The sequence below is a fragment of the Colletes gigas genome, unplaced genomic scaffold (genome assembly GCF_013123115.1).
Source record: "Colletes gigas isolate AHSC1104 unplaced genomic scaffold, ASM1312311v1 Colletes_gigas_Sc00006, whole genome shotgun sequence".
Taxonomy (NCBI): Eukaryota; Metazoa; Arthropoda; class Insecta; order Hymenoptera; family Colletidae; genus Colletes; species Colletes gigas.
This window is the reverse complement of record NW_025106635.1, coordinates 1,941,931-1,963,617: the sequence shown is the minus strand read 5'-3', so window position 1 is coordinate 1,963,617 and position 21,687 is coordinate 1,941,931. Positions and strand designations below refer to the sequence as shown.

Sequence of the window (21,687 nt, the reverse complement as noted above, 5' to 3'; positions counted from 1 at the left end):
CCAGCTGTTTCAGGCCTTCCCAATTGTTTCAGGACTTTTAATTTTTGATTCTGGCAGCAAGTACGAGAGCTGGACACTTTGGGAATCCAATTCTAACCGGAAAAACGGTCTCTTAAAACTAAGGGAATGATTTGGAGAGGAAAAGAAAGGTAAAAATGATGAGAAGACATAGAATTCTGTTAAATTATCTCATTTATTGCCATAGATTTACATTATACAAGGCTTGAATACTTATACATCATGTCAAAAGTTGATAACAAAGGTCAGCAGTGGTCAGCAGTGGTCAGTAGGGGTCAGCAGGGGCCAGCAGGGACGAGCACACCCTGGCAGAGATCGACGAAGGTCAGCAGGTACCAGTAGTAGCAAGTAGTACTCGTTATACGTTGTCAGAAGGATCAGGAGTGGTCAGCAGCGGTCAGCAGAGACCAGCAGAGACCAGCAGAGACCAGCAGAGGTCAGCAGAGATCAGCAGAGGCCAGCAGAGATCGACAGAGTTCAGCGGGTACCAGCAGTAGCAAGTAGTACTCGTTATACGTTATCAGAAGGATCAGGAGTGGTCAGCAGCGGTCAGCAGAGGCCAGCAGAGGCCAGCAGAGGCCAGCAGGGACACGTATATGCTGACAGAGATCGGCATAGGCCAGCAGTAGGAAGTAGTAATCGTTATACGTTGTCAGAAGTATGAGGAGTGGTCATCAGTGGTCAGCAGAGGCCGGCATAGGTCAGCAGAGGCCAGCAGAGGCAGGCAGAGACTCGCGCATGCTGGCAGTGGCGAGCAGAGGCCAGCAGAGACAAACAGTAGCCAGTAATAATCGTTATACGTTGTCAGAAGGATCAGGAGTGGTCAGCAGGGGTCAGCAGAGACCAGCAGGGGTCAGCAGAGACCAGCAGAGACCAGCAGAGACCAGCAGAGGTCAGCAGAGATCAGCAGAGGCCAGCAGAGATCGACAGAGGTCAGCGGGTACCAGCAGTAGCAAGTAGTACTCGTTATACGTTATCAGAAGTATCAGGAGTGGTAAGCAGAGGTCAGCAGAGGCCAGCAGGGACAAGCATATGCTGACAGAGATCGGCATAGGCCAGCAGTAGCAAGTAGTAATCGTTATACGTTGTCAGAAGTATGAGGAATGGTCATCAGTGGTCAGCAGAGGCCAGCATAGGTCAGCAGAGGCCAGCAGAGGCAGGCAGAGACTCGCACATGCTGGCAGTGGTGATCAGAGGCCAGCAGAGACAAACAGTAGCCAGCAGTAATCGTTATACGTTGTCAGAAGTATGAGGAGTGATGATCAGTGGTCAGCAGAGGCCAGCAGAGGCAGGCAGAGACTCGCACATGCTGGCAGTGGCGAGCAGAGGCCAGCAGAGACAAACAGTAGCCAGCAGTAATCGTTATACGTTGTCAGATATATCAGAAGTGATATCTGAAATAGTATACATACGTACGCCAATACATAGGAATAATAAAAGACAAAGGTGCATTTCCGTAAAGAAAGTTTCAGAAAACCCGGTGCTCCGTCTGGCATCTCTGATCGCGACACTCACACTTTGAAAATTTAGTTTCGTTTCTCATATTCGGACGAAAGTTGGTCGGCATTCGATAGAGCGATAATTAAAATTTTTTTTCAAGGCGAAAGAGACCATTGATATTTTTCTAATTAGCAACGATTTGAATCTAAATCTCGTCGTCTTTCAGGAACCGATTGATCACTCGAACATCAAGGTGGACAAAGGTAGGTGTCAAGAACGAGACAACGTTAATTTCGGTAAAAATACTTGTTTTTTATTACATCGATAGGATAACTCGTTACTGTTATTAGCGAAAAGAAAAAATCACGAGTCGAGTTCGTTACGAAAAAATCGAGTGTTTGTCGGTCCATTGTGACTTGTTCGATAGCCTGACGGTACAGAGCAATGATAAATGAGACGATGACAATAATAATACTAATTCAATTAATAATCATAACTCTTCGTTATTATTTTTTTTTTCCTTTTTTTCTCGATTTAATCATCATTTCCTTAGTTCCATTTCTTTAGACGAATCACAGAGAGAGAATTTAATTTGTATCTTCCTCGCGTTAACATTATATATTCATTAAACTAAACTTCTGAAATAAAATATATATATGTACGTATATATACATATATATTTATTTTATATATATATATATATAATATATTTGTTCTTTTTTTCACATATAATCCTTCTTTTCTCGTAAAGCAGCAGCAGTTTAACACATTTAGAAGTATCTCGAATATATATAAATTACAAGGGCAGGGGGGGCAGGGGGTGTACGGGGACCGGTGAGGGGAGAGAGAGAAAGGGCGGGAGTGGAGGGGGGAGACGTTACAGCTAAGAAAATGTACATTCATAGTTCGCTATTATGTATATATCGTACAATAAAAAAAGCGGATAATCGTGACAGTAGTGGTAATAGTGGTAAGGTGGCGATAGTAATAGTAATTTTAGCGGTAGGTTGTAGTAGTCGCGCAGTAACCGTGTCGGTAGTGGTAAATAGTAATAATATTAATAATAATAATTAGTAGCTGTAGTAATTGCGATAGCCCCTATATTGCGAGTAGTATGTACATACGCGACGCAGCGTATCCGTTCGGTTTTAATGAAATTACAAGTTCCCTTCGAGTCCCTTCCAACGCCTTCCGCGATCAGTACGCATATGCACGTGTTCTTTTTTACGCTAATATGAACAAGTGTCGCCGTGTGTGTTCTCTGGCTGCTACTTACATCGTTCATGCTCGCGCGTACGTTCCACTTTCCGCTCGAAAACGTACAATTTACCCAGCCAACCTGGCTCGCGACAGCAACACTTTCTCGTCCGATCTCGCGAAGAGAACCGAGGCGTAGACGCACACGTTCCGGATAATCGTTTTATTCGAAAATAGGTAGTATGTACACATGTGAACCGCACTGTCCGCGCGAAATATATTCCTTTAAATCGTCAGACAAGAAAGAAAAATTAATATTAATGGTCAGAGACCCGCGGGCCAGCCAACGCGACGATTCCGTCTACTGTACAAACTTCTGCGTCGAGGAATTAAATTATAACCATCCGTACCTTCTCCGATCGAAGACACGGATCCGTCTGTCGCCTGGCCCGGGTCCCTGTTCGATTCGTACAACGCACAGAACATCGAGAATACGCATAGAGATATTTCCCTGAGACTGATTAGAACGATCGAAATCTGTATACCGGAATCAAAACGAAACGCGCAAGTCTGGCTTTTGCTAAACATTTTATTTCAGGAGCCTTCTGCACCCTATCGATCACACGTAGAATCACCTCGTAATCGTCGTCCAATTGTTGATCAGAAGATCAAAGCTCGAGTCTGCGTTTCCAGTTACTCGATCTGTACGATCAACGATTGACGGAAATGTTCCGCGTCTGTTGTAGAGCAGGGACCACGAAAGAAAAGCCCTGGAAGGAATTCTTCGAACTGGATTGGCTGTTCCAATTAGCTTAAAAATGACCGTGCCATATTCTTCCCCGAGGCTTTTCTTCTCTGCTCCCTGCTGTACATTCTTAGAATCGTTGTAGTGACAACGACGTGGCCGATAGGTCCTGCAACGCGTTCACTGCTGATCTTAGCTTCTGCACTCTATCGATCACATACAAAGTTTCAACAACATGGTCACCTCGTCGGTGATCGATCCTTTAAAACTTCGAGATTAATTGCTAAATATGACAGACATTGACAATTTTCTAGAATTCATTCTTATCTACAGATTTCGAAAGAGTTTCATTTATTTTCGATCCTTCTAACTAAAAAACTGACCCCCGAATTAAAAGTAACTCCGATCGTTCCTACGATAGAAACTTCGAAGACAAACGGAACCGGACAACAGTGAACGCGTCGGGTCGCTTCTCCTCGGTTTCTTACGCAGACGAGGATCCGTTATTGCACATCCTTTCATTCGTCGTCCGCGAAATTGCACATCCCAAATAAGAAACGAAAGAAAAAAAGAAACAGAAAACGTAAATGCGCCCATCCTTTCGACGACTAATCAACGGTTACTTAAAATCTAAACGGTAAATGGTTCGATCGACTCGCTTGACTCGCTGCTAGTACAAAAGAAGGAAGGTTTCGAGGAGGGGGAGAGAGGGGGGTTAAAGAGACGAAAATAAAACTAACGAGTGGTAACGTGAAAGCCTGGCTGTATCTCCTCCCAACGAACGAGTCGAGCTTGCGATTAAAAAATATTTTCTAGACCCACGTGCGTGTTCTCCGTTTCTGCTAGCGACCGTCCCTCCCCGAGAGAACGTCCGTGATTTATTCCGCGAGGACTGCGTTGGGACTCCCTTCGAATCGTGGATTAAAACGTTTAAATATGCATCAGGAAGTATCCGGGGTACGATTCTTCGGACAGGAACGGTTATTGATCGTGCTGCTTTCGACGACGATCATCTAGAAGCGTTTACAATTAGAGGCTCGATCGCTCGGCCGATTCTGCGGTATATCGATAGAATATCACTGTTCTGCGATTAGACACGAATGGAGGGGAGGACGTAGACTCCCCCCGATAAATACTGCTAATATAATCGCGTCTGCCTAAAAATCACTGCACCCACGCACCTCCCGTCGACTGAACGTTCGGTTGCCGCGAGCCTGTCGTGCGAGAAAGGAGACGCGCGTGAATTGAAAGATTCGATCGCCGCGACACTGTTTCGTCCAGACGTTCAATCCGCGGCGGACTTGTTACCTTGTCGCGTTCTGGCCTGCCTGCCCCGCTTAGGCGACAGGTTCTTCTCCTTTCTCGGCGCGTCCTTCGCGGAGGACGTAGACGGCGTGACCTGGGGTGAGGTTTGCCCCAGCCGCACCTCCTGTCACCTGAGGTTGATCAGGACCCTCTCCACGCTCAGCAGTGACCTCACTTTCTCGTTGTACTTGATCAGGGTGACCTTCGAGCCGCGCACGTTGATCCTCTCGCCGCCGCTCAGCAAGTGACAGCAACGAGACTGCTCCAGAAAATCGTGGAGCTTCAGCTCGCGCATCACGTCGCGATGAGCGATGGCCGGTGGACCAGCGTGCGCCTTCGGGTTCACTTGACGCAGCAACGCGTCCCTGCTCTTCACCCTGAGGGCCGCCATCAGGTCCTGCAGGAGCACCCACTTGTCGGGGTCGTTGGTCAGGGTGAACAGAACCGGCAGGTTCACGTCGCTCACTTCCATCTCGACCTCGTCCAAGTCCGGCTCCGGATTCTCCAACGGTGGATCGGCCAGGGGGTTGTGGCCAGTTTCTTCCAAGTCTGCAATGATCGTTCGACGAATTGGCATCGCGTTTAGAAACTAGTCGCGAGGGTCGAAGGAAGAATCGACTTGATTTTTAATAAATTTCTAAGACACTGTATGGAAATGTTGTCTAATACTTTTTTGTGTGTACCCATGAACTCTACCCCCTCCACAAATTTCAATGGAATATATTAACTATTATAGAAGTTATGGCTGTTTCAAAATTGAACCATTTCTATGGGGGTTTTTCTCACTTTACGGAGTTAAGCAACAACTTATTAAATATTGTTAGAATTTCTAGATATTCTACACTAAAATACGCGTTGTTTGCTTTTTGAAAAATGAAAATCCTTCAATCCGTTCAGGAGTTATGATTTTTTAAAGATTTATATGAAATTTCAGGGGAAGAAATCAACGGTATGGTCAGACATTTTCGGTAAAGAATTTTTTTCTCGAAAGTGCGTAGGATTTCGGGGGTATGTCTATCGACCAAAAATGATTGTAATCGACACCCGCAGCTAAAAATAATTTTTCCAGAATGATTTGAAACTTTTTAATTTCTGCTATCGATTAAGAAAATGTAATTCTCGCGACATATTCGATTCCCAGCAACGGCGGCAATTTTTTTTATGATATTTGTCGTTCCCGGGACATTCTGTTTGTATATGCGAGCCCCATCAAAATGCAATACAGCGAACAATAGTGCTGTGATCGATCCAAATTCAACTGGCGGCTCAAGGCCATGAATGGCCACCCCCCACCACGTTCAGCCACGCCGCTGCTCTATCTCCCCTTTCTTCGTCCCGACCCATTGTTGTTTTAAAGACAGAAAGTGCAAACGCGCGGGCGAAAGCTCTTTGTTTCACAAATATGCAGGCAAACCGCCGTAATTTTATCTGTACAGAAATAGTAACACAATAGGCGGTAGCGTAAGAAAGAAACAGCGATATCGGGTTAGCGAGATGTACATACCCCGGGGTACAAACTCAGAGAGCAAACACGACCGTGAAAGGGAAAGACAAATAGGTTTGAACGATACAGAAGGGATATCACGCTTAGATAGACATTTTTGTAAGTACCAGACGCGTCGTGATAGGATGCCTGTGACATTACACACGATCGAAAAACTTATCTTCGCTATTGAATTTGAAACAAAATTTGATGCATGTTACAATCGATTTGTAAAAGTAGATTTTCAATAAACTTGCAGACATGTTTGAACAGTAGTTGCCTATCCTAGTCGAATTTTCCTTCAACCCTGATGACTTATACGAAAGATAATTACCAAAAATTGAAGAGGGACCGCCAAAGGACCAGGGCGTGCTAGTCCGACCTTGAATGTCGTCCAAGTGTTGCTCCAAAATCGAGTAGGCTTCCGTGTCAGCAGCCAGCATCAATGGAGTCTGCCCGGAATACGTGGCTAACAGGGGATCAGCTCCGTAGGAGAGCAATAGGCGAACGAGTTCGGTAGCACCGTTTTCTGCCGCCTCGTGAAGCGGCCTGCAACGAGATAGCACACATATTTTAATAACTTCGACGATGCATTCGCAACATTTTACCCTGAAACACCAACATGAGAAAAGCGAGTGATGCACAAAGGTTGGTTTACCTGACCGGGTAAACGTGATAGCGTTGTATCGTTGGAAGATAGAAGGAAATTTCATTAGAAAAAGATTAAGGTCATCTCTGTTTCTTTGAATGTAAAATATTGGTGTTTTAGGATTAACAGAGGAGCTTCTAAATGGGTAAAAGTAATTACCGTATTCCTCCGTTGGCACTCTCGCTGGCGTTCGCTCCGTAGGCGAGCAACAATTTCGCTATTTCTAGATGGCCTTTCGAACATGCTTCGTGAAGCGGCGTGTACCCTGCGTTGTCCTTAGGACTTGGTGCGTTGTTCAGCTTCTCCAAACAGTACGCCGTGACATCCTGCGAATAGAGAAGTTCAATTTTTATTTAACACGTTCACTGTCCATACTATCGGATACACGAAGAGAAACGAGTCAGACACTTTAATCTAGTCATCGTAACATTTCCATCCAGGCAAAAATCGTTTCTTCTCGTCAAACATGGTTAAACAATAAATATCTTACCGTGTAACCGAGCCTAGCAGCCCGATGCAGCATCGTCTCGCCAACCCCTTTCTTGATCACCCAAGTCCTGATCTCCGACTGGATGTCAGCGACGCATTCCGAACTGGGCCTCGCTAACACTTGCTGAAAGGTGAACCATCCCGTGAAACTGAACCCTCGAAACGCTACGGTAGTACACCGATTACACCAAACAATCAAAACCTACCCTCTTCCTCTCTTTAGGCAACGTTTCGTCCTTCTTAAGCGGTTTCTTCTTCTTCCGGATGTAGTCGAATCCCGACCGAAACTTTCGTCGACTGGTGCGCAGTTTCAGTTTCTTTTTATTGGGGATCTCCGACTCGTTGGCCTCGTCGTCCAGCTCTATGTTCTCCACTTCCTGGGTGTCCTGAACCTCGTCCTTGACCACCTCGTCCTCCGCCTCGGTCTTCAGGCGTTGCAGCTTCTTCTCGGCGAGTGACTTGAGCAAATCTTTCCGTCTCTTCGCGATCAACAAATGACGCTTCGAGTTGAGGATGGCTTTGTGGCTCCTCAAAATGCCAGCGTTCTTCAAACGCGACACCACCTTCTGCTTGAGCGACCTCACCTTCCCCAGGGTGTTCTGCGGCGTCTCGTTTTGGGAATCGTCGTCCTGAGAAGTGTCGTCGTGGTTCTGCATGGGCGGTGCGGACGCTGGCCTGTCCTCACCGAAAACTTCCCTGATGGTGGCCTGCTTCTTCAGAACCCTCGTCTCCGTCCTGGTCCTGCTCTTCAGCACCAGGGTGGAGAACTCGTTGGGCAGAGCGTGGTTGTTTTTGAACGTGTCGCGGAAGTTGTTGACAGTCTCTTTGCGGAAGTACCCGAGGAGGAACGAGTCGGTCACTTTGATGGGTTTCATCGATTTGTTGTCCTTTATCGGTGACTTGCCTTTGGGCAGCTTGGACGTGTCCAGCAGAGGCGTGAGGCTGGGCGTTGGGAGCAGCTCTGGCTCGTTGCTGCCTTTCTGGAGCAGCTTGCCTCCTTTGTCCTTGTCCTTCTGCTTCCTCTTCTGCTCCCTCTTGCTGGTACCCACCTTCTGAGCTAACACGTCCACGATGGAGCTGCTCTCCGACTTGGGGTGCTTGACAGGCTTCGGCGGGCAGGAGATGGTCGTGGAGGAGGTGGCCTCCTCGTCGTCGATCTTGCTCCCGGACAGGCTATAGCTGGACTCAGCGTCGCTGTCCACGAGCTTCTTTCGGCTCAGGCACAGGTCAGAACTGTCCATCGACACGGACAAGGCTGGAGAGCCAGGGTCCAGGTCTGGCAACGAGGTGGACAGCCTGTGAAACCTCGTGGGCTTGGACACCGTGATCAGTCTAGGTGGCATCCTCAGGGACTTCTTGTACACGTACACTTCCTCCTCCCAGCCAGGCCTGAAGTCGCTCCCATCGCCGAACAGAGGCTTGGGCTTGCCTTTCTGGGACCCTGCGTTCTTCGAGCTCGAACCTTTCGGGTCCTTGTCTTTGGACTTGTGCGGCGTCGTGTCTCTAGATCGTAGTTTCATCCCTTCAGCCTCTGTACCGTTGTTGCTGGTACGTTTCCTAGCTCTTAACCTGTCCGCTACCGAGGAACCAGGACCAAACTCCGCGCTACCCTCGCTTTCCTCGCTGGAGGACTCGCTGCCGCTGGACGACTGCAGCTTGATCCTGCTTCCGCGACGCACCCTTCTCTTCCTGCAGACTATCTCCTCCTCGCAGTCGCTCTCCTCTTTCTTTATCTTCTTCTTCGCCCGCCTGATCAACGGTACCTCGTCGGAATCGTCGCTGGATGCCTTCTCGTCGTCCTTGGACGCGTCAGGTGGTTCAGCTTCCGGCTCAGCTTTCACCTCCACCTTGATATTATCCTTCGTCTCCAAACTCTCTTCCTCTTTGCTAGTTTCCGGCAACTCCTCCTTGACGTCCAACGACTCAATGTCCTCCAGCTCCTTCTTGATGTCCTCCGGCTTGATCTGCGACGCGTTGGCGTCCGACTCTTTGTCGCTGTCGCCGCCCGTCTCGTCCAGCTTCGACGTCACCGTGCAGCTGGTCTTCTTCTTGCGACCGCGTCTCTTCATCACCTCCCCGGTGCGCAACTGCTCCATAAACCGGTCGCACGTGGTGGACCAGAACGTGTCTACCTCGGTGATCTTGTCGTTTTCCTGAAGACAATCGTACAGAATGTTTTCTACAGAACTTTGTTTACTCGGTAGTCAATGTCATCGTACTCTAAGTGTGTTTTTTTTTTTTTTTTTTTTTCTACCGTCCCCCTAAGGTGATCTACTTGCCTCTAGTGTGTCTAGCGATATTCTACTCTCTCTCTCTCTGTTCCGTCTCTGACCAAAAATTTACTTCCCTCCGTCGACTGGCTACTGTAACCTCTGGCTACGTCGACGGGTCGTGACCGAGGTTGACCTTACCTTTAGTTCTATTTTCACGAGATCCGACGACGAGGTCATACCCATGCACATTGCATCGTTCAGTGGAACGGGCGGCTGCACTTTGGACAGCTGTTTTCTGTCCCGCCTCATCTCTTCGAGGGTCTGACGCTCTAACACCGGCATCTCGCCCTCGGAGTCGCTTTCTCTGAAGTCGAACACCGACGTCTCCGAGGAGCTTCTGAATCCGCTGGCGCGAGCTGGCACGGTGGACGCGATCGCGGGCGCCGGAGCTGGCACGGGGACCGTCGCGGCCACGGACATGTTCTCCTCTTCCGTCCTCGAGAACAGTCGCCTTCTAGGCGGTAGGCAAGCCACCTTCTCGCGAGTTAACTTTGGAGGGCTACCCGCCGACGAGCCCGACTGCGGCGTGGACGTCGAAGCGCTATCTAACTCTGCGAATCAGAATTTTTAACTACCATTAAAACGGATTGTTCGCCAACGAAACCTCTATGAGATACCCAGGCACAACCGGACGGACTCTGTTGCGTCCAGAGTTACTTGGAACTTAGTTCTCACGATGTTATTTTTCTGAATACTTCATTTATTTGAAACTGATGTGCTTCAGGAGTACTTTAATATTTCAGAGAATAGAAGCAGTTAGCCTATGTTAAGTCTGGGTTAGTTTGCTAGATACTTAATTTATTTTTTTCTTTAAAACTGCCGAATAAATGTTACGTTTTTGGGAGTATAATATTTCACAGAATAGAAGCAGTTAGGTGCCTATGTTAGTTGCAACAATGAAAAAAAAAACTGGGTGAGCTACCTTTTGGCGTCGAGGAGGGATCCAGGGAGGGCAGAGTAGTTGGCTTCATTACGAATTGGCCGGTCCCCACCTTGAAGAAAGAGAAAAGGATTGTCACGGTATGGTGGTCCGTTTTCCGAGTATCGAGCCAGAGCGACAGGACGCAACTGTCTCTTCATTCACCTGTTTCAGTTCCGCCTTGGTTCTGATTTTCGCGGCTAATATGGCGGCGAGGCCGTCATCTTTGTCACGGTGAATCTGATTCTCGGCTCCTCGAGGTCCCAGGAGTGCTTCCTTGCCAGGTAGCGTGGCGGATGAATTTACTCTCGAGCCGTACAAGCTGCGGGGGGCCTCCTGAGTGATCGAGTCTACCGCTCGCGGCACATGGAACTTGTAATGGGGCGGCGTGTTGCTATTCCGTTCCAGCAAACTCGCTGCCGTGAATGGTGACAGGTTGTGTCTTCCGATATTTGTTTTCGGCTCGACCGGTGCAACAACCTTCCGGGAATACAGAACACGGCCGTTTACTTAATACCACTTGACTATTCCAACTCCTAACTTAACGCGATAACGTTCTCGTCTACCGCGATATCATTTCTAATTAACCCTTTGCGATCACAGACTTTTCTTCGACCGCCTACTAATAATTGCAAACACACTTTCTTACGAAATGGAAAGTCTTATTAAATAAACTCAATTTGCATACTTTCACGAACAAAATTATTTCTTCACTAATGTTCCCAAACGTAAGATTTTTAGAATCGTTTCTAAATTCCAATAGTTTTATTTAAAAGCTTCTTCGCGCGTTACTATTCCACGCGATCGATCAACGTCCAAGGGGCAAAAGAAGTCCATAATATGTCGAGAAGGGACAGAGAGACGTACCTTATTCTGAAAACTCTGTTGGCTGTGGTTGGCCAGTATAGGCTGCTGACTGTTCATCTGTTCCTCCCTCTGCTGCTTGTTCTCCAAGCTGTTTCTCAGCAAGCTGAGGACCCGTTTGTCGGCGCCGGTGTTGCTCGGCGGTTCCGTGGGCTGTCCGGCGGGGGTGGGACCGGGCGGTGGTCCGACCTTCTGGCTTTGCCGATAATTCGAGTAAGCCGTCTGGCCGGGGTTAAGCTGTTGCGGCAGAGAGTGGACGTTGCTCGGTTTCGCGACCGGGGGATGATTGTACGGGAGCGAGCTATGGGTAACCTTGGGCTCCGCGTAGCTCCTCTTATCACAGTAGGCTTGCTGGTACCTTGAGGACTCGGAGGAGGAGTAGCCACTGTCCGATCTCTGCTCGTAGGTGTTCGGTGCAACGAGGGTTCCGTTGGGCAGAGGGACTGGGAGGTTCATCTCCTGCCTCTTCTGTTGCTCGTAGAGCGCCTTGGCGGTGGACAGTCTCTGTTGTATCCATGTGTCGAGTCTGGGTTGCTTGTGGGGTACACCAGTTCCGTACATCGCGTCCCCTGGCCTCTTAGACGTCGCTCGATCCCTCTGAGGCGATGGTTGACCGAACTTGCTTCTGCTGTCCATGTAGTACTTCGACTCTGTCGGGTAGTCCTGGAGAGGCAGTCCGCTGTGGGTGATCCTGGTAGGGTCGACCATGGGCGGAGGGTACCTGGACGACCTGGACGCCGCGGAATCGTTGGCCGACAGGTAAGAGGAGGACGGGGCTGGCGGAGGCGGCGCTGGCACGGTGACGGCGTCGTACACCTGCGCCGTGGGCAGTGATGTCTTTTTAAACGTGGACATGTGGGGCAGTGGAGCGGTATTATTAGGATGCTGGGAGGAAAGGGACTGCGGGGGCGGAGCGTACAGCTGCTGCGTCGAGCTCCTTCGCTGTAGAGTATTCTCGTGCGGTTGACCGTGATGGTGACGCAGCGGCGCGGAGTTGAAGTCCGGCAAGAAGTCGACCTTCGGGGCGCAGACGGTCTGCGGCGTCGAGGCGCGGACGCCGGTGCTCTGGTGGGATCTGTTGCCCCCCAATCGGTTCTCGTAGCCGGGGTACGATTGAGGGGGCGGTTGCACCGGGGGTAGCATCGTCCTGGACCCGTTGCTTCTCGAGGACATCACGGTGGAGCTGCTGACGACGTGCTTCTCCGTCGTGATCATCTCGATGTCGTCCTGAGCGGTGGAGTCCGCCGAGGTCTTCACGGTCTTCACGGACAGGTCCAGGGGGGACTCTCTCTTCCGGATCCCGTTGGTCTGCTGCAGGGGGGTGGCCACGACGGGGGCGGCCGTGGACTGTACCGTGGACGCGGAGGAATTCGGATAGAAATACTCCTTGTATCCGTAATCGTCTGTTGCTCGAGCTGGCGGCTGATAATGGTAGGATGATGCCGTGCGCGTCGCGTCCGTGGACTGGTAGGCGTGCATGGTGGTGACAGGGGCGGAAGATCTGGCCGTAACGCCGATGGAGGTGACGCTGGTGCTGCTGGAGGAGTTGCTGCCCTGGTGGCTGGGCGCCATCGTGGTCGCGTAGGTCGGGTAGCCCGGCTGACCCGGGTACCTGCTGTACGAGGAACTGGTGACCGTGGTCGTCCTTCCGTTGACGGGCATCGCGTGGTTCGCCGGGTACTCAGCGACCCTTTGGGGTGCTGGCATCGAGGATGGCAGCGTCCCGACGACCTTGCTAGCCGCGGTGGCCGAGTATGCCCGCTGTCTGTGCATCGGTTGAGCCTTGCTCACGGGCTCCCGCCTGTTGGAATGATAGGACGACAGAGCAACGATGGGCGGAAGGTTGTGCGTGTTGGCGATCCGCTGGACGGTGGTCAGCGGGGACCGATAGGCGCCGTAGGGCGCCTCCATCGAGCTCCTCTTCGAATCGACGCCGTTGTACGTGACCGGTTTGTTGCTCTGCTGGTAGCCAGGTCCGTTGGTGTTACCCGTTCCCGAGCAGATCGACGGCGCGGGGGCTGGCAGCTGCATCTGCTGCGCGTAGGGCTGGCTCTGAGATCGGGGCTGGGTGTAGTAGTTGGGTTGCGTGTGCGGCGGCTGGGGACTCTTTTGGAAGGAATGATACGAAGACTGTGGCGGGATCGCGTACGGGTTCGCGGCGTAGTCGGTGGTCGGCTGGTAGTGCTGCGACGTGATCGGAAGGCTGTACGAGTGCGGGGTGGAGGTGGCAGGTGGCGGGGGCGGGTAGGTCGGCGAGTGAGGCTGGAAGCTTGAGTGAGGCGAGGGGGCGTGATGAGGGGAGGCGTGAGGATTGTGAAGGGCGGACACGTGAGGAGATTGTCTGTGCGGCGAGGGAGCGGCGTGATGAGGAGCATCGTGGGGGGAGGCGACGGGATGATAACCGGTCAGCGCCGGGGGCGGTGGCATCTGATTAGAGGACGAGGGGGACGCGGTCGGTGTCCCGTGGACGACCAGACGACCGCTGTACGAGGGAGCGGCGTTTATTCGACTAGATAGCTGTTGCTGCTGATGCTGCATCTGACCGGGTTGCTGCTGCTGCTGCTGCTGCTGCTGGGACCGTACCACGGGAATGTGCGCCGGAAGATTTTGCGACGACGACGAAGACGAAGGAATGTGACTCAGGCTGCCGAGACGCGCCGACGAGCAGGACGGAGACGAGGAGACGCGCGACGAGTGCGACCTGTCCGCCACGGGGTTGTTGCTCGAGGAGCCCAGTCGACTGGGGGGCTGGTGCTGCAACGCCCGGTAGCTCTGAGGCGACGGTGATCCATAGATCGACGGCACGCTCGTCGGCGGGGGCGCGCTGGAGTAGGAACTCGGTACCCTTTGCTCCTGAGCGAGTCCCTCGGAGGAGACAACGTTGGGCTGCTCCGCGGGGGTGGACCTCGTCACCGGCTGAACGTTCCCCGACGGCGTCGCCACCACGTTCGCCGACTGGTACACCGAGTTTTGAGCGAACGGTGCAGAGGCGCTCTTCGTGATGTCCGGATGATGGTAACGAGGGTAGTACTGGTTCCTCTGCGCCACCACCGACGGGTTCGATTGCGGCTGCTGGTCCGTGGCAGTTTGGTATGTCGTCTGGTGCGACGAAGCGAGTATTTCCGCGGTGGAGAAGGACGTTCTGGAGACGTTGTTCAGCTGCTGGTACACCGGACCGGGAGATACCGGCGGTTGTTGGGGCGGTTGCATCTGGTGCAAGTGGGAGCTTGCATCGGTGACCGTCGTCGTCGGTTGAGAGCGATGCTGATGATCGTTGGACGACTGCTTTTGCGAGGATCGACCGCTCGATGGCTGCATCTCCGTCAGCGTGATGGTGTTCGAGGACGACGAGCTCGCGGTGAGCTCTATGGTGGAGGTTTCGTCGGGCCTCGTGTCCGGGACCTCGACCCTGGTCGGTTGAGGAGGATAGGGTTCGACGGAGGGGCTCCAGTAGCTGGAGCCCGCAACGCCGTTGTCCACCGAGGACGGCCTGACGTCGCCAGGGTAGCGACTCGGTTCCTCGTTGCTGCTGCTGTTCGGAGCCGATTGCGGCGGTAACGATAGTGACGGTGGTGCTGACGGTGCTGACGGTACTGGTGACGAAGGAGCCACGGATGAAGCGGAGCCATGGTCGTGAGACGCTGATGTGGACGAGGCGGAACTCGTGGATGTCGCGAGATTGTGATCCGCTGACACGGTTGCACCACCTGTACTCGGCACGGGCAGTCCCTGGAAGTACTGGCGAGCCCCCTCTAATACGTTCGTGAAGCTCACATCCATATCACGCCGACTGCTGATCTGAAATAAAAGAAAAACACGTTCGTTACAGGAGAGTGTTTTAAGGGGGCAGTAAACGTTGCAAAATTTAACCATCTTTATTAATTCTTTTTAAGCGAATCCAATGATATAATTCATTTTCATAGTTTACTTAACTATCCTTTGGGAATACAGCATGAGTTTTTTAATAATTATTGTTGGAAAAGGAGAAGGAGAGGTCCGAAAATTCGGTTCACACGATACCGTCGACTAGCGAGGACGATCGTGGATCCAGGTCGAGGCATTAATCTTCATTGTCTTATATTTGTCTGTTGCGAGGCGGACGGAGGCTGGCTCCCCTGCGCTTTTATTGGCCCTATTTTCTCCGGGCGAGCGACTCGAACTGCGAGGCGGACCGATCTCGCGTTATTAATCTCTTTGGGGCCACGTTGCACCGTGGACGATAAGATCATCGCGAGGAGCAGCGGAACAACCTGCCGTGGGGAACAAAGCGGGATTATTGTTCGGCGAGCGCGACGACGTCCAGTTACGGGGGGGGGGCCCTAAATAGTCGAGATTGATAGAGAAGCCTCTCGCCGTGGCTCAATTAAACGCAACTGCTGCGAGCACGCTCGAGGTGCACGGAGCTGAGATACGATCGTCGATTACTACCGACCACGAATTAAAACTGCTGCAACGACGATGGGAAAAAACGAAACGACCGGGAACGTTGCGTCAATCGTTGTTAAATCGAAGGGCGAGCGTTTCGAAACGGAATGGCGGAGGTGGCTAATGACCGGTAGGTTGGGCAATTGTTGAAGACGTGGAAACACATTTTAACACGTCAATTGCTACATCATCCACATATGAGTAACATAATTTCTTTAGCTTCTCAGTGAAAAAATCAATTCTCAAGATTAGATGTTGTCGAAAATAAATCTAGAAAGGGCTTTTGAACTCTAAGAAGACTGTGAAAATAAATTGCACGATAGATTATGACTATAACCAAACTCTTCGTTGCCAGTTTGACAATTTCGGTGCAGAATTTGCAACTGCAAGGAATGAATCGAGACGTGGTTGCAGCAAGGGGGATGAAATTGATTTACCGTTTCGAAACAGTCGGTACCGCGATTCGTCGGCGCAAACATCGATTCAATGGCAGCGATTTATACGAATCCTCGAGAAGCCAACGACTCGCGCAGTCATCGTGATTCACCTTTTCTCGCGGTAAGATGCCCACGGAACGACGGTGGAATCCTATCAAGTATTGCTCGATCGTCCGGCTATCCTCGATATCGAAGGGCGCGCGGAAGATCTTTATCCCGTCGGAACAGCCACTCCACCGTCGATCGTTATCGATTATCAGGGATAAGGAGGACCGGAGAGACAGCGACGGCTCGATCGTGTCGTGGCTCATTGAGACGTGCTACGTGCCCACCGTCTGCGTGAACGGGAGGAAGCATAGCGCGGGAGACAACCCACCCACCCGACCATCGTCGGCGTACAGGTAGCTGGCAGAACGTCGGTGGAAAGCGGTAGGCGAGAATCAATATCGCGCACCCTTGCAGACCGAGCAACCTGAGGGGTTGGTTTGGTCCCCTTCGCGCGCCAGTCAAAGGCCCTTCTCGAACCGTCATCCACCCCCCTCTGGATCCTCTCTGTTCTCCTTCGACGATTTCCTTCTTACCTCTTCGTTTCGTTACACTCCGTTTTATCCCGTTTCTGTCCACATTGGGTCTATTCTAACACCCCATCCCCGGTCGAGGACGCGGAAACAATGAAAAAAGTTCGTGCAAACGCGTGCCCTGTTTCACCTTGTTCCCCAGTTATAGCCATCGCTGTACTCTCCTCGTAATGTGCAGCTGCTAGCGTTCACAGGAACCGCTCGAAACGAACACTTTTGGCCTCGATGCTAACCTCCGCTCGACGTGGCGTTCGACTACTTCTTAACGATATTTTAGGTGCTTTGTTGAAACTCTCACTGGGTTCTTTTGCAAATCAGTCTCATATAGCGTTGCAATAAATTGGAGAATATGTGATTTTCAGTGGCCCCAGAAATGGGACTCTGACAACCCTCTACTCCGAGCAAACATAAATTCTTTGTTCTTTTAAAGGGCTAAGTACAGATGGAAATGAGACAGAGTGTACCATTGCACATAAATCACATGGTACGCGCATCACGTAATGGGGCGCCGATAATTCATGCAATCGATTACTCAAGAAATTGGCGTACGTTTGATCTGTTAATTTCGTATCGAGGAAAACAGGTCTGATTACATTATCGCCAATTATCTCCGCCCCCCCCCCCCAAACATTTACATTGATGTAAATGTTGTCGATGACTCGATTCGAAAAATATTCTCGATCGATCTTGTATCGTTTTGATAGTGGATCGAACCAGTAATTGGTTCCAGTAATTTTTGTAACGTTTTATCATCGGGCAGAGGTCCGCAGAGGGAAGGATTTGCATGCAGACCTCTGCGACTGAATTACATTCGGCGAGTTCAAACATTAACTGCGTGTCTGCTACTTCCTGGTTTGCATACCTATTCATTATCGCTTCTAACACACAACAAGTTGGAGTAACATTAAGTGCTTGTAGTAAGAGAACGGACCAGACTGATTTATAGAACAGAATAGTCAACAGGGTTGAGAGGTATCAAGGGGTTGTCGAGCGTTCTGCACAAACAGTTTAGGAGAATCAGTTATACTAACTCAGTTTCTGATTAACCATTTCACACGCCGAACCCATATCCGCGCTCTAGAACGCTCTAAATTTAGCACGTTGCGGTATAAAAATTCACCGGGTGAAGAATTTTGAATTTCGATGCATATAGGTGAAATTGGGGGGGGGGAAAAATATTAAGAAATATATTTATATGTTTTTACTTTTTGAAACGTTTGACGCTCGATTGTGGAAGAGTTAAAAATTACCAGGAGTTCAGAAATGGCTGGAACTTTAAAACAGGGTCAAGCCAGAGCACGAGTTTCAACATTTTCTATGGTTTCCGCGTCCTCCATCGATCACCGAAGTGGGTTCCACGTGTTAGGGCACACCCTGTGTATGCTCAAACACTTACACAGGATGGTCCAGAAATAGATATCCAAATATAAAGTCTACTTTCTAGTCGATGCAAGAGGGAGGAAAATTACTTGGATGACTAACTCGAAACAATTTACATTTTTAGTTAGAAAAATGCTTGGCAAATTTATGGTAGCTTGGAATTAATGGACTTCTATTTGTAGAGGCATCTTGAGACTCCAGAATAGGCTTCTGAAACGTGGTCGTCTATTTCGGAAACACCGGGTATAGGCTCTATCGCCTAGCAGAATCATGATGTAGCAGTTGCATCGGGTAGGTTAACTGGAATTCTCACGATTTTGGGTATAGGAGGCCATTCGATAACGCTCTACGGGCAATAAATACCCGAGCCAAAGCAGTGGCCGATGTGTTTCGTGAAACAAGGGGTTGGAGGGATCAAGGTGGACAGAATCGAGGGTAAGGACGCTTTACGGGCTAGGATCCGGTCGAAACGCGAGTAGGTAACGCGATAAGATTCACGATAAATGGCTCTGTTTTATTGGGAGCCATTGGCCAGCCAAGTTTGATTCGTTTGCTCGACCTTCTTCGTAAGGGAAGATAAATTAATCAAGAAGCTTCATTTTTAAATACATTCCTCCGTCATATTTTTATTTACAAAAAAAAATCTCAGGTTATTTGATTAAGAAATAATCAAAACGTCATATTGTCAATGAGAAAATATTATTGTACCTTATAACAGTTTCATTTGTAATTTTGCTTCGTTACTTTATTAATATTATTTCTCCAGCGTCGTTTCGAAGATTCTCGCGATACTGGATGATTTATCGGATATGTTTTGCGATCTTTGGAGAAAAAAAAAAAAGGTACAGCGCGTTAATTGGATAAGCCCACGGACGATCGTAGGAAGAAACGGATAGCCAAAAGTAAGGAAAGCACCCTCCCGATTCTTGGACGGTCGATCCGATTCCTCCCCCCCATTGGCGAGAGCAGGTCCCCAGAGAAATCAGACCTTCCGGGAATTCTCGCTTGTTGAATTCGATAAAGGGTCTCTGGAAATCCATCGCCCCTGCGATATACCTATTCAGTCGGACCATCGAAAGAGAGTCTCCGTGATTTCAGTATAATCTCTCTGGCACAAGCGTTCCGATCTAACTGGGTCATCTAGTTTCTGTTTTCGCGCGTGCATCCGTTCCAGGAACGCGACAACAGTTGCAGACCCATTAGCAAGTTTGCAAAGTTGTTACGCAAATTATACGAAACTCCGACCGTTAAAGTTCGCACAGCAATTTTTTCTAACCTCCAGAAGAAATTAAAGTACAACTATTCTCGAGGATTTTCGTAATCGAAGATAACGAAAAGCAAAGAATCTACGAGCCAAATCTAATTTTGTCTCATCGAAGATCACTTGAATTCAAAATGTAAGTGAAATTTAAAGCAGCGAGGATCGTCGAAAATCTCGGGAGAATTCTCAAAGTTCCGAGAATTTCAAGGATATCGCGAGGATCGAAACTTCCGGGAGAGTTCGAAATCTTTGAAACTGGAAAGTTGCGGAAACCAAATGGTTCGGATGTTCCAAGTTCACGGCGAGAAGTTAAGCACGCGACCCATTCTCTGGATCTTCGGCGAACTTCGCGCAGACCTCGAAACAAGATCCAAGAAACAGCCTTCTCGCGGTGAAGTAAAAATGATTTTCATTATCGGATCGAGTTTGGACGAGCACCAGTTCGCGTAGTCTCGAGCGGAAGACAGCTCCCTGAGTGAAAGATCGTTGTTTCCGGTGGAATCGGGGTTCGAACATCGAATACAAACGACTCCGTAGTTCGGGATTGCAGCCGAAGATTGCGAATCGGGATAATCCGGCTCGATTAAAAGCCGCGGCGCAACGGCCAGGGCAACGGAACGTGGCGGAAGTACGAGAGGGAGCCGAGCAACGCTTTAAGCCGGGTTAAGCCGTGGCTTAAATGGCCGCCACGCGGCGAGAACTGGTTCCTACGGGGCCGCTAGACGCTGAACGCGCGAGCAACATACGTCTTCGCCAACTTTTTTGCCCCGACTACATGCTCCGAATCCGATGAACAGGGAAGTCGAACCGAAATACATTCCCTTCGCCTCGTAATTCTCCTCACCGAGGCATTCCGACTCCATTTCGAGACCATGGAACCTTAAACGACTCGAACAGGGTAGAATAGAGATAGATAACGGAAATTAACTATTTCTTTACGAAGCATGTTTCGTATACAATACTTCAAGAAGCTCCGTATCGAAGTCAACGAGCTCCGTCTTATGATACAATGCACTCTTGAAGAAACAAGACGTTTCTCTCGGTCGAGGATCCCCCGTTCGATCCTAATTTTATCCGATTTGGGAAAAATACCCGAGTTTACGTCGAGTAGATAAATCTCGCAGCATACACGGGATTCCCGATACAGGATCAGCGTCAGCTCGATCGAGCCCGTTTGGCAGTCCACCAATCAAAGCACTTTGCCAGCCAGAACTCCGGTGTCAAAGGGACTGGAGGAATCGCGGCGAAAGAAGTCCCACAGAATCTTTGATCATCCTAACAAACGGTTTTTCAGACTATTCAAACCCTCACCCCCGTCGCGAGCAATAAAACTAATGCGGGCGCGCGGATTTGTGTGTGTGTGACGGTGCAGACGAGGGCTGAAGCTGTCGAAGGGTGGAGGAGAAGAACAGAGACACGGCTAGGGACAAGGGTGGAGAGAGAGCAGCTCGACTGACCCACTCCATCCTCGTCGTGTGGCATCCACTCTCATCCGTTCTCGCAACAAACGCATCCGTACCTCAAACAAGCCCCTACCACGACCGACCGACACCCTACGCCACTTCACGGTCGTTCGCACCGCACCGCCCTCTCTCACACCTTCCATCCACCCCCCCTCAACCTTCGCCCACCCTCTCAACGTTGCACGATTCCCAGTGTCCCGATCCTACGCTCTCGTGGAACCGCCGACAACCCTCGTCGGCGAAACGTTAATCCTCCGACTGTCTTCGAGCTCGTCCCCGACCACGCTCTCGCTACCATTTTCCGTACTTTCGTCTTCGTCGCAGGCTTATTGCGAGTCAAAGTGTAGACCAGAAGTGTGCAAATGCTGATAAAACAGGAAAAAACTGTAGAAATCGATGTCATTTCAATTATCCGGGGGTTTGCATAGTCGTACCCACCTGATAAAACAGGATTTCACGATCGTTATTTCAGCATCCGTCGGACTTCTTTCCCCCGTACGATCTTAATCCCGATTCGTATAATGGCCGACCAGCGACACGTAAGGGTGTGAAACTCTCTCCCACGCGCAATAAATTTCAGAAATAACCGTCGGCGAAGGATTCGAGGAAAATACGCGGAGAATTACGATCCGAAGATCGTATCTCCGAGAAACATAATCTCGTACAAACTATCGGGCCGGTGCAAATGCGTAAGATGGACGTAAATCCTGCAAATTCGCAGCTTTCGAACCGTGGAGTTTATTCCGCTGGCTTTTCCTACA

General features: G+C 50.0%; 1 protein-coding gene across 4 annotated transcripts in view; it reads right to left on the bottom strand.

The window, feature by feature from the left end:
- Positions 1-2,272: 2,272 nt before the first annotated feature.
- LOC122395933 (nascent polypeptide-associated complex subunit alpha, muscle-specific form) overlaps positions 2,273-21,687 on the bottom strand; it is a 331,231-nt gene continuing 311,816 nt past the window's right edge. For all 4 annotated transcript variants that reach the window (XM_043393876.1, XM_043393874.1, XM_043393873.1 and 1 more), the window contains 9 exons: positions 11,386-15,180; positions 10,684-10,998; positions 10,522-10,591; positions 9,738-10,150; positions 7,533-9,479; positions 7,328-7,450; positions 6,997-7,163; positions 6,523-6,737; positions 2,273-5,254 (listed from right to left, as the gene is read on the bottom strand). In XM_043393876.1, coding sequence (XP_043249811.1) covers positions 4,833-5,254; positions 6,523-6,737; positions 6,997-7,163; positions 7,328-7,450; positions 7,533-9,479; positions 9,738-10,150; positions 10,522-10,591; positions 10,684-10,998; positions 11,386-15,162 — 7,449 coding nt within the window. In that variant the 5' untranslated portion in view covers positions 15,163-15,180 and the 3' untranslated portion in view covers positions 2,273-4,832. The remainder of the gene's footprint in view (positions 5,255-6,522; positions 6,738-6,996; positions 7,164-7,327; positions 7,451-7,532; positions 9,480-9,737; positions 10,151-10,521; positions 10,592-10,683; positions 10,999-11,385; positions 15,181-21,687) is intronic.